Below are 13,049 nucleotides of genomic sequence, written 5' to 3'. Positions count from 1 at the left end.
TTGAAACATAGCCTATAGATAATTAGCAGGAAGCGCGTGTTAACTGTCCTGTTGCGTAACAATCACATTAAAGATATTTGGAACAAGCTATGAAGAATAATAGCTATTCTTATTGAGCTCAGAATGAGAAACTACCACTTTCTGTTGTAACGGTGTCACTGGCGATTGGTTTCGTTGTTTTTGCCGCGTGCATCGACGCTCACCTGTAGTGCAATGCAGGGGCATGTTCATTACGGCATCGGAAAACTTTCTAAAACGTTTTGCAACGAAGAAAAAAGTGCATATCTATTTTTTTTTAATGAGTAGCATGCTCAAGTGTCTCACAGAGGAGTCTAAATTTCGCCACCACCGCGTTTTTAGGCAGGAGGGTCAACATTTGCCAAGTCGCCCTAGCGCTCACTTGTTTCGAATGATAAGGTCCCATTGGAACTCATTGAGTTGATAGGTGTACGTGTATATAAATGTGTTCTTCTCTTTTTGTCTTTCTTTCGCCAGCTCCTCGTTCTACGTGCCGGAGAATGGAAGGCCGCTGCGCTTCCAGCCGCCATCGCTGGAGTTTGGGACACAGTGAGTTTTTGTCTCACTTCCTGGTTTCGAAGAAAAAGATTCATAAACATAAGCCAATGTAAAGACATTGATAAATCCTGTGTTTGGAGCTACTATAACCAACCACTTCGTTTTAGAGTACACATGGGTGCAAAAGACACCGACTCCAAATCACAATCCGACAGTTATAAGAGTAATGTGGAAAAAGCATTTAGAATAGCGTCGTATGACAAAATCAGCAAAATATCTGTCATCTTTACCTAACCTTGTCTGGATTATGTCACCGGAAGCCCCCAAGAAGAACTAAAGCCATAGAAAGTGATGATAAAAAGCCGTACAAGAGGAAAAGCTCTCTGTATAAAGCGGAGAGGGGCCTTTTAAATGCAGAGGAAGCCAAAGGAACAGACAGGCGACAACCATGAGCAGCTCAGCTCTCTTCCCATCAGCCCGAGACTGAATAAGAGAGAGGGTCAGACCCAAGGGGAAAGGTTTAGAACTCTGCTGTTTGGCTCCTTGCTCCCAAAACAACCACCAGAATAGCGAGACTCTTTGTTGTGCTTGGAGGTCTCCATTTATTTCCCATTTAATTTTCTTTATCTATTGGTCCAAGTGTCCAAGATATCTATTCGTTAATTAGTTCTGTTGCTAAATCTGAGAAATACCCCATTCCCAACCTTTCGGTGTAGATTATAATGAACAAACTAGGAAACACTAGGTCCGACCTAGGATGTATCCTCATCCATACCTTATTGCTACAGACAACGGTTGCTATATGACTGAATTGTTTAAACATTAAAATCCCACGCCCTTGTTTTGCCACAGTGGCATCAAGCAAAGCAGGCATAACATAACACAAGCACACCAGCGCAAGGTGTTAAACTCATCCTCATCCATGCCCACTAGCCTTGCTAGCCTCTCGCTAACTAGGCTAACCCAACGACCCAGTCATTTCAGCACCGGCAATATACTGTGTTGATTTGCAACATTAGCACACCCTCCTCTCTCTGTTTGCCTGGCAGTGCAGAGGGACCCAGGCATGCCCAAAGAGACCCTTATTGACTAAGGTTTTGTCCCAAATGTCACCCTCTTTCCTATATAGTGCACTACTTTGACCAGAGCCCAATGGCATGGTATTCCCTATATAATGCACTACTTTTACCAGAGCCATATGGACACACTATTCACGATTTGTAGTGCACTACTTTCGCAGTATTTACTGTCATCCCGTTGTTTAAACACACAACAAACACCCTGTCCCCACTACAATGCAGGTCCCCAGTCATGTGTTATGAGTGGATAGGACAGGCAGTAGCTTCGCATAAAGTGGATGGAATTCTTGTCATTGCCATCAGCATTGATTTGAGGAAACGTAGATTATATAAAATCTATGTATTATAAAATAGGCTAAAACACATCTACAGTTGAAGTCAGAAGTTTACAACTTGGCCAAATACATTTCAACTCAGTTTTTCACAATTCCTGACATTTAATCCTAGTAAAAATCCCAGGTCAGTCAGGATCACCACTTTATTTTAGAATGTGAAATGTCAGAATAATAGTAGAGAGAATGATTTATTTCAGCTTTTATTTCTTTCATCACATTCCCAGTGGGTCAGAAGTTTACATACACTTAACTAGTATTTTGTAGCATTGCCTTTAAATTGTTTAACTTGGGTCAAACGTTTCGGGTAGCCTTCCACAAGCTTCCCACAATAAGTTGGGTGAATTTTGGCCCATTCCTCCTGACAGAGCTGGTGTAGGCCTCGTTGCTCGCACACGCCTTTTCAGTTCTGCCCACAAATTTTCTATAGGATTGAGGTCAGGGCTTTGTGATGGCCACTCCAATACCTTGACTTTGTTGTCCTTAAGCCATTTTGCCACAACTTTGGAAGTATGCTTGGGGTCATTGTCCATTTGGAAGACCCATTTGCGACCAAACTTTAACTTCCTGACTGATGTCTTGAGATGTTGCTTCAATATATCCACAGAATTTTCCATCCACATAATTTCCCTCCTCATAATGCCATCTATTTTTTGAAGTGCACCAGTCCCTCCTGCAGCAAAGCACCCCCACAACATGATGCTGCCATCCCCGTGCTTCACGGTTTGGATGGTGTTCTTTGGCTTGCAAGCCTCCTCCTCTTTCCTCCAAACATAACAATGGTCATTTTGGCCAAACAGTAATATGTTTGTTTCATCAGACCAGAGGACATTTCTCCAAAAAGTATGATCTTTGTCCCCATGTGCACTTGCAAACCGTAGTCTGGCTTTTTTATGGTGGTTTTGGAGCAGTGGCTTCTTCCTTGTTGAGAGGACTTTCAGGTTATGTCGATATAGGACTCGTTTTACTGTGAATATAGATACTTTTGTACCTGTTTCCTCCAGCATCTTCACAAGGTCCTTTGCTGTTGTTCTGGGTTTAATTTGCACTTTTCGCACCAAAGTACGTTCATCTCTAGGAGACAGAACGCATCTCCTTCCTGAGCGGTATGACGGCTGCGTGGTCCCATGGTGTTTATAGTGGCATACTATTGTTTGTACAGATGAACGTGGTACCTTCAGGCGTTTGGAAATTGCCCCAAAGGATGAACCAGACTTGCGGAGGTCTGCAATTTGAACCAGACTTGCGGAGGTCTTGGCTGATTTTCTTTTGATTTTCCTATGATGTCAAGCAAAGAGGCACTGAGTTTGAAGGTAGGCCTTGAAATATATCCACAGGTACACCTCCAATTGACTCAAATTATGTAAATTAGCCTATCAGAAGGTTCTAAAGCCATGACATAATTCTCTGGAATTTTCCAAGCTGTTTAAAGGCATAGTCAACTTAGTGTATGTAAACTTCTGACCCACTGGACTTGTGATACAGTGATTTATAAGTGAAATAATCTGTCTGTAAACAATTGTTGGAAAGATTACATGTATCGTGCACAAAGTAGATGTCCTAACCAACTTGCCAAAACTATAGTTTGTTAACAAGAAATTAGTGGAGTGGTTGAAAAATCAGTTTTAATGACTCCAACCTGAGTGTATGTAAACTTCCGACTTCAACTGTATCTGTTTAACTTAATCACGTTAGGAAATTGAGTTTGACCTATCCAATGACTTCACATTGTACAGTAGCTCTAAAGGTTACTATCACATATATATATGTATGTTTTGCTGGTGGTTATGATGACACTAGAATGAGGAAAGCTTGCACCTGCAGCTATTTACTTTTTTTATCTGCAAGCCTAGCCTTTAAGAGTGACATTTACAGAACGGTGGTGACACTGTGGTGACTATGTTGCTGGTCCCCCTTTTTATTACAAACACATCAAAATATTAAAAGGCTAAACAGAGAGCGCTAAGCGTAGCTCCATAGACCTTTTAATACCAGCCTGCGCTCATTTTTTTTTTGTTGGTTGATTTGAACTCCTTTGATGTCGGCCCCAGAGAAGTGTCAGATGAGCAAAAGTGCCTTCCTCGTTTCCAGGAAGTGTTAACTTGTCATCAGCAAAATGTTGTAGGGTGAAGTTGCCCCTAGACACAGATCTTGAGTCAATTTTGAATTTCTCCCACAAATGGTTAAGGTTAGAATTGGAGGAGGGGAAGCTGATCCTACCTAGAGGAAACATTACTATTAAGGGACAGTTCTACCTCATGCGTTGATGCTATGTCAATGTTGACACAACCGGAAACACTTTGCATTGAGTCGCACAGTTATGCCCTGATATTACTCTGTAACTACAGTGGTAACTAGAATGTAATCATGGTAAAACTGCAAATGGGGTAGCAATGTCTAAATTGTACTTAAACAAAAGTTAGTTTCATAGTAGTTTACAAATGTTACTTTGTCGATGTCTGAATGCTAGAAAGTATTTTACACTGATTAAACAGCATGATCATTAAACAGGTGCACCTTGTGCTTGGGACAATAAAATATACTCAAAAATGTGCAGCTTTGTCACACAACACAATACCACAGATGTCTCAAGTTTTGAGGGAGTGTGCCATTGGCATGCCGACTGCAGGAATGTCCGCCAGAGCTTTTGCCAGATAATTGAATGTTAATTTCTCTACCATAAGCCGCCTCCAACGTCGTTTTAGAGAATTTGGCAGTACGTCCAACCGTACTCACAACCGTAAACCACATGTGTGGGCGAGCGGCTAGCTGATGTCGACGTTGGTGACGGGGAGGTTATGCTATGGGCAGGAATAAGCTACAGACAATGAACACAATTTGCGTTTTATCGATAGCAATTGAAATGCACAGAGATGCCATGACGAGGTCCATTGTCGTGCCATTCATCCACCGCCATCCCCTCATGTTTCAGCATGATAACGCACGGCTCCATGTCGCAAGAATCTGTACACAATTCTTGGAAGCTAAAAATGTCCCAGTTTTTCCATGGCCGGCATACTCACCAGACATGTCAACCATTGAGCATGTTTGGAATGCTCTGGTTCAACGTCTACGAGGCTCTGGATCGATGTGTTCTAGTTCCCGCCAACATCCAGTAACTTCACAGAAGAGGATTGGGGCAACATTGCACATGCCACCATCAACAGCCTGATCAGCTCTATGCAAGGGAGATGTCTCACTGCATGAGGCAAATGGTGGTCACACCAGATACTGACTGGTTTTCTGATCCATGCCCCTTCAAATTGTTGCATGTTGCTTTTATATTTTTGTTCAGTATAGCTTGATGTTTACAATGCCTGGATAGAACAATGAGTGGTGCTTGTTATGTCCATCTCTCTCCATCTCTATCTCTCTAGGCCACTGGGGCTGCCAAGAGCTGAAACCATATACATACACAACCCCAGCCAGGAACTCCCAGTGACATTGGTGTCGATGTTTACATCCAGCAGACATTTTCACATGCCTTCGTTCCACAGAAGGGTGAGTGTGTGTGTGCCCTTCCTTCACTCAGACACTCCCTCCCTCTCTCACTCAACCACACCCACGTTCATCCAACTTCTCCCTACAATCTCTATTTTGCTTCCCTCTCCTCTTTCTCTCTGTTTGTTTCTCTCCCTTGCGCTCTCTCTCTCCTTTTCTCACTCACACTGTTTTTCTCTGCTCTCTCTTCATCTACTTCTCTCTACTCCCCCCTCTTTCTCATGTCAGTCCCTTGGGCCACCAGTACAGCTATTTAAACTCTCAAACTGCCATTGAAACCCACAGAATTTGGGTTTCAATGCTCTGCTTAGAAAGTATACCAAGCACAACCGCATTGCATCACACTCTGACAACAGTGCATGTTACAACATTGCATATCACATTTTCTCCTATTGATTTCACGTTGAAATTAGCCCACAATTCATTCACACAAGGCCTCATTCTCAGCATGATTCTTCAATATGCTGAGCTCTGCGCTCCCATGTGGGGCAGCGGTCTAAGGCACTGCATCTCAGTGCAAGAGGTATCACTACAGTCCCTGGTTCGATTCTGTATCACATCCGGCTGTGATTGGCAGTCCCATAGGGCGGCACACAATATGCCCAGCATCGTCCGGGTTTGGCTGGGGTAGGCCGTCATTGTAGATAAGAATTTGTTCATAACTGACTTAAGAACAAATATATATAAAGTGTTGGAAGTTGTGTGCTCACCAGCATACCACTGAGAGTGAAGTCATGTATGAAGTCATGCTAGTATGGACATTGTAACATAGTCGTTGCCTTCGGTGAACCCTGACCCCGTGTCCTGTCTGCTTTCAGGTAATCCCACCCCGAGGGAAGGCCTCATTTAAACTCGTCTTCCTCCCGACAGAGGAGGGCATCATAGAAAACTCATTATTTATAAACACATCAGCCCATGGGGTGCTCTCTTACCAGGTCAGTAGTCATACGAGCATATGATACTAACACTACCCGTTCTGCTTCACAAACGGCTCCCTATTTAGTGCACTACTTTTCACCAGTGCACACATGACTCTGGTCAAAAGTAGTGCACTATAGACTAGGGTTCTATTTGGGACGTATGCCCTGACCCACAACCATTTTTTTTTTATACGGTCTAAAAAAGAACATTGTGTGCCCGGTGGAAGTTAGTTTTGCAACAGTTTTGCAACACAGGAAGTAACTGCAATGATGTGATATTTGGCACCCTTGACCCCTGACCTTTAAAGACTCATCAAAGCAGATGGGTGTTAAGAGTGACATAAGCACTATTAATAGTTAATTAAGCATTATTTCATGGTTCTTGGTAGGGAGATAAGGGTGCCTATGCCTAAATATATACTGTTTATCAGTGAAAAGGGACAATTTACCCAATCATTAAATGACTTTCCATTGAATAAGCTATGGGTATTGTGATATTAAGATGATCCACTCTCTAGGGTTGTATACTTCATGGCCTCTATTAGCATAAGCAATATTAACATGCTACCTTGGATTCATTCACACTCTTTGTTTTGTGATTTAATATTCTGTGGTCAAATCAGTCCCTTTTAAAATGGCCAAGTAAACAAAACTCCACTTTTGAATTGCTCTCTCTTCTGACACATTAAATATCTCTCAAGGTAAAATAAGTAATTTTAGTAATTTATATGAACGGTCCCTTAATAGTGATGTCCTTTCATTCAGGTTTTGGGGTTGGGCGTCCACCGAGGCTCTTTAAAGGGGGTCTATAGGAAGGACAGCGTCCTCATATTCCCCCACATCCAGAGCATCAAGCTGAGCCAAACTCAGGTACGTCCATTCCATTCAACTTGATACACTTTATTTATTTCCCAACAGGCAAGTGTTCCTGGACAAGAAAGTCAACAGACAACATGTGGCAACAGGATAGATATGTTTACCTCAACATGTACCATAATGCCACACACAAATCAATCAAATGTATTTACAAAGCCCTTTTTACATCAGCCGATGTCACCAAGTGCTCTACAGAAACCCAGTCTAAAACTCCAAACAGCAAGCAATGCAGATGTAGAAGCACGGTGGCTAGGAAAAACTCCCTAGAAAGGCAGGAACCTAGGAAGAAACCTAGAGAGGAACCAGGCTCTGAGTGGTGGCCAGTCCTCTTCTGGCTGTGCCGAGTGGAGATTATAACAGTACATGGCCAAGATGTTCAAACGTTCATAGATGACCAGCAGGGTCAAATAACAATACTTACAGTGGTTGTAGAGGGTGCAACAGGTCAGCACCTCAGGAGTAAATGTCAGTTGGCTTTTCATAGCCGATCATTCAGAGTTAGAGACAGCAGATGCGGTAGCAATTCCGGTGAACAGGTTAGGGTTCCATAGCTGCAGGCAGAAGAGTTGAAACTGGAGCAGCAGCATGACCAAGTGGACTGGGGACAGAAAGGAGTCATCAGGTCAGGTAGTTCTGAGGCATGGTCCTAGGGCTCAGGTCCATCGAGAGAAGAGAGAAAAGAGAGAGAGAGAACAATTAAATTTGCACAGGACACTGGATAAGACAGGAGAAATACTCCAGATATAACAGACTAACCCTAGCCCTCCGACACATTTGCACTAAACTATTGCAGCATAATTACTGGAGGCTGAGACAGGAGGGGTTGGGAGACACTGTGGCCCTGTCCAACCAGGCAGGATATAACCCCACCGACTTTGCCAAAGCACAGCCCTCACACCACTAGAGAGATATGGCGGAGTATAGCCTACGGCGGAGTATAGCCTACGGCGGAGTATAGCCTAGGAGGAGCAAGGTAGGAGCAAGCCCATGTAAAGCTTTGTAGGTTTGCAGTAAAACCTTGAAATCAGCCCTAGCCTTAACAGGAAGCCTGTGTAGATAGTCTATCACTGGAGTAATATGATATGGTTCTATTCAAGATTCGAGCAGCCGTGTTTAGCACTAAATTAAGTGTATTTATTGCTTTATCCGGGTAGCTAGAAAGTAGAGCATTGCAGTCGTCTAATCTAGAAGTGACAAAAGCATGGAGGAATTTTTCTGCATCATTTTTGGACAAAGTTTCGGATTTTTGCAATGTTAAAAAGCTATCCTTGAAACAGTCTTGATATGTTCGTCAAAAGAGAGATCAGGGTCCAGAGTAACGCTAATGTCCTTCAGTTTTATTTGAGACGACTGTACAACCATCAATATTGATATCCAACAGAATATATTTTGTTTCTTGGGACCTAGAACAAGCATCTTTGTTTTGTCCGAGTTTAAAAGTACAACATTTGCCGCCATCCACTTCCAAATGTCTGAAACACAGTCTTCCAGGGAGGGCAAATTTGGGCCTTCACCATGTTTCATTGAAATGTACAGCTGTGTATCATCCGCATAGCAGTGAAAGTTACATTATGTTTCTGAATGACATCACCAAGAGGTAAAATATATTGTGAAAACAATAGTGGTCTTAAAACAGAACCTTGAGGAACACCGAAATTTACAGTTGATTTCTCAGAGGACAAACCATCCACAGAGACAAACTGATATCTTTCCGACAGATAAGATCTTAACCAGGCCAGAGCTTGTCCGTGTAGACCAATTTGGGTTTCCAATCTCTCCAAAATGATGTGGTGATCGATGGTATCAAAAGCAGCACTAAGGTCTAGGAGCACGAGGACAGATGCGGAGCCTTGGTCTGACGCCATTAAAATTTAATTTACCACCTTCACGAGTGCAGTCTCAGTGCTATGATGGGGTCATAAATCAGACTGAACCGTTTCGTATACATTGTTTGTCTTCAGCAAGGCAGTGAGTTGCTTTTTTTTTTTAAATTGAGAGGAATGGGAGATTTGATATAGGCCAATTTAGTTTTTTAGTTTTTTTCTGGGTCAAGGTTTGGCTTTTTCAAGATAGGCTTTGGTACACATCTGGTGGATAGGGAGCCATTTATTATGTTCAACATAGGAGGGCCAAGCACAGGAAGCAGCTCTTTCAGTAGTTCAGTTGGAATAGGGTCCAGTATGCAGCCATAAGGTTTCATTAGTGTGTCGAGAGATATAGGATTAAAGAATGATAGTGTCTCCCTTGATCCTAAGTCCTGGCAGTGTTGTGCAGACTCAGGACAACTGAGCTTTGGAGAAATACGCAGATTTAAAGAGGAGTCTGTAATTTGCTTTCTAATGATCATGCTCTTTTCGTCAAATAAGTTCATGAATGTATCACTGCTGAAGTGAAAGCCATCCTCTCTTGGGGAATGCTGCTTTTTAGTTAGCTTTACAACAGTATCAAAAATACATTTTGGATTGTTCTTATTCTCCTCAATTAAGTTGGAAAAATAGGATGATTGCTCAAGAAATGTGGGGTCTTCGTTACTGCATGGTACTGTCTTTCAAAGCTAGAAGACTTCCAGTTTGGTGAAGCGCCATTTCTATTCCAATTTTCTGGAAGCTTGCTACAAGGCTCGGGTATTTTCTGTATACCAGGAAGCTAGTTTCTTAGGGTTGCGACTAGAGGTTGATCGATTATGATTTTTCACCGCCGATACCAATTATTGGAGGACCAGTTAAAGCAGATATCGATTAATCGGCCGTTTTTTTTTTATTTCAAATTTATTTTTAAAATGTATTTGTAATAATGACAATTACAACAATACTGAATGAACACTTATTTTAACTTAATATAATACATCAATTAAATCAATTTAGCCTCAAATAAATAATGAAACATGTTCAATTTGGTTTAACCTCTCTAGGGTGTCCCACCTGGCCAACATCCAGTGAGATTGCAGAGCGCCAAATTCAGAAATACTCATTATAAAAAATTCAGAAAAAATACAACTATTAAACATAGGTTTAAAGATGAACTTCTTGTGAATCCAACCACAGTGTCAGATTTAAAAAATGCTTTACGGCAAAATCATACCTTACAATTATTTGAGAACATAGCCCAGCAGACAAATCATTACAAACAGTAACCAGCCAAGTAGAAGAGTTACACAAGTCAGAAATAGACATAAAATTAATCCCTTACCTTTGATGATCTTCATATGTTTGCACTCAGAAGACATTAATTTATTCAATAGATGTTCCTTTTGTTCGATAAAGTCTCTCTTTATATCCGAAAACCTCAGTTTTGTTCGCGTTTTCTTCAGTAATCCACAGGCTCAAACGCAGTCACAACAGGCAGAAAAACATCCAAATTGTATCCGTAAAGTTCATAGAAACATGTCAAACGATGTTTATATCCACCCTCAGGTTGTTTTTAGCCTAAATGATCTATAATATTTCAACCGGACAATAACGTCGGCAATATAAAAGGTAAACAAGAAAGGCACTCTCTCTGGTTGTGCGCATGAAAAAGCTCTGTGACACGGCAGGGTCCATTCATTCAGACTGCTCTTACTCCCTCATTTTTCAGAATACAAGCCTGAAACAATTTCTAAAGTGGAAGGCATAGGAAGGGCAATTTGAGTCCTAAGTCAATGGATACTGTAAATGGCATTGAATAGAAAACTACAACAACAAAATAATCCTACTTCCTGAATGGATTTTCCTCAGGTTTTCGCCTGCCAAATCAGTTCTGTTATACTCACAGACATTATGTTAACAGTTTTGGAAACTTTAAAGTTTTTTCTATCCAAATCTAATTATATGCAATTCCTATCTTCTGGGCCCGAGTAGAAGGCCGTTTAATTTGGGTATGCCTTTCATCCAAAATTCCAAATGCTGCCCCCTACCCTAGAGAAGTTAAATAATGCAAAAACAAAGTGTTGGAGAAGAAACTAAAAGTGCAATATGTGCCATGTAAGAAAGCTAACATTTAAGTTCCTTGCTCAGAACATGAGAACATATGAAAGCTGGTGGTTCCTTTTAACATGAGTCTTCAATATTCCCAGGTAAGAAGTTTTAGGTTGTAGTTATTATAGGAATTATAGGACTATTTCTCTCTATACGATTTGTATTTCATATACCTTTGACTATTGGATGTTCTAATAGGCACTTTACTATTGCCAGTGTAACAGTATAGCTTTCGTCCCTCTCCTCCCTCCTACCTGGGCTCGAACCAGGAACACATCGACAACAGCCACCCTCGAAGCAGCGTTGCCCATGCAGAGCAAGGGGAACAACTACTCCAAGTCTCAGAGCGAGTGACGTTTGAAACAATATTAGCGCACAGCCCGCTAACTAGCTAGCCATTTCACATCGGTTACACCAGCCTAATCTTGGGAGTTGATAGGCTTGAAGTCATAAACAGCGCAATGCTTGAAGCATTGCAAAGAGCTGCTGGCAAAACGCATGAAAATGCTGTTTGAATGAATGCTTACGAGCCTGCTGCTGCCTACCACCTCTCAGTTAGACTTCTCCATCAAATATCAAATCATAGACTTAATTATAACATAATAACACACAGAAATACGAGCCTTAGGTCATTAATATGGTAGAATACGGAAACTATCATCTCGAAAACAAAACGTTTATTCTTTCAGTGAAATACCGAACTGTTCCGTATTTTATCTAACGGGTGGCATCCGTAAGTCTAAATCCTTCCGGTTGCATTGCATGATCTTCAATGTTATGTCATAATTACATAAAATTCTGGCAAATTAGTTCGCAACGAGCCAGGCGGCCCAAACTGTTGCATATACCCTTACTCTGCGTGCAATGAACGCAATGAACGCAGTGCACAATTTCAACTGGTTAATATTGCCTGCTAACCTGGATTTATTTTAGGTAAATATGCAGGTTTAAAAATATATACTTCTGTGTATTGATTTTAAGAAAGGCATTGATGTTTATGGTTAGGTACAGTCGTGCAACGATTATGCGCTTTTGTTAAATCATCCCCCGTTTGCCGAAGTTAGCTGTCTTTGTTAGGAAGAAATAGTCTTCACACAGTTCGCAACGAGCCAGGTGGCCCAAACTGCTGCATATACCCTGACTCTGTTGTGTTAGAAGTGACACATTTTCCCTAGTTAAAATAAATTCATGTTAGCAGGTGTAAATATGCAGGTTAAAAAATATATACCTGTGTATTGATTTTAAGAAAGGCATTGATGTTTATGTTTAGGTACACGTTGGAGCAACGACAGTCCTTTTTCGCGAATGCGCACCGCATCGATTATATGCAACGCAGGACACGCTAGATAAACTAGTAATATCATCAACCATGTGTAGTTAACTAGTGATTATGATTGATTGATTGATTGTTTTTTATAAGATAAGTTTAATGCTAGCTAGCAACTTACCTTGGCTTCTTTCTGCATTCTCGTAACAGGCAGGCTTCTTGTGGAGTGCAATGTAAAGCAGGTGGTTAGAGCGTTGGACTAGTTAACCGTAAGGTTGCAAGATTGAATCCCTGAGCTGACAAGGTAAAAAATCTGTCGTTCTGCCCCTGAACAAGGCAGTTGTTCCTAGGCCGTCATTGAAAATAAGAATGTGTTCTTAACTGACTTGCCTAATTAAATAAAGTTGTAAAAATAATAATAATAATAATAATAAAATCGGCCAAATCAGTTTCCAAAAATACCGATTTCCGATTGTTATGAAAACTTTAAATTGGCCCTAATTAATCAGCCATTCCGATTAATCGGTCAACCTCTAGTTGTGACTGCATCTAGGGTATTACGCAAGGTTAAATTTAGGTCCTCAGTTAGGTGGTTAAACGAT

General features: G+C 41.3%; 1 protein-coding gene across 7 annotated transcripts in view; it reads left to right on the top strand.

Moving 5' to 3' along the window:
• Positions 1–13,049, top strand: part of LOC110497508 (transmembrane protein 131-like) — a 112,689-nt gene that overhangs the window by 46,076 nt on the left and 53,564 nt on the right. For all 7 annotated transcript variants that reach the window (XM_036954447.1, XM_036954446.1, XM_036954445.1 and 4 more), the window contains 4 exons: positions 496–567; positions 5,305–5,428; positions 6,247–6,363; positions 7,114–7,218. In XM_036954447.1, coding sequence (XP_036810342.1) covers positions 496–567; positions 5,305–5,428; positions 6,247–6,363; positions 7,114–7,218 — 418 coding nt within the window. The remainder of the gene's footprint in view (positions 1–495; positions 568–5,304; positions 5,429–6,246; positions 6,364–7,113; positions 7,219–13,049) is intronic.

Source organism: Oncorhynchus mykiss, chromosome 19 (assembly GCF_013265735.2).
Source record: "Oncorhynchus mykiss isolate Arlee chromosome 19, USDA_OmykA_1.1, whole genome shotgun sequence".
Lineage (NCBI taxonomy): Eukaryota > Metazoa > Chordata > Actinopteri > Salmoniformes > Salmonidae > Oncorhynchus > Oncorhynchus mykiss.
Note: the sequence above shows the minus strand (reverse complement) of the source record. Positions and strands in the feature narration are given on the sequence as shown.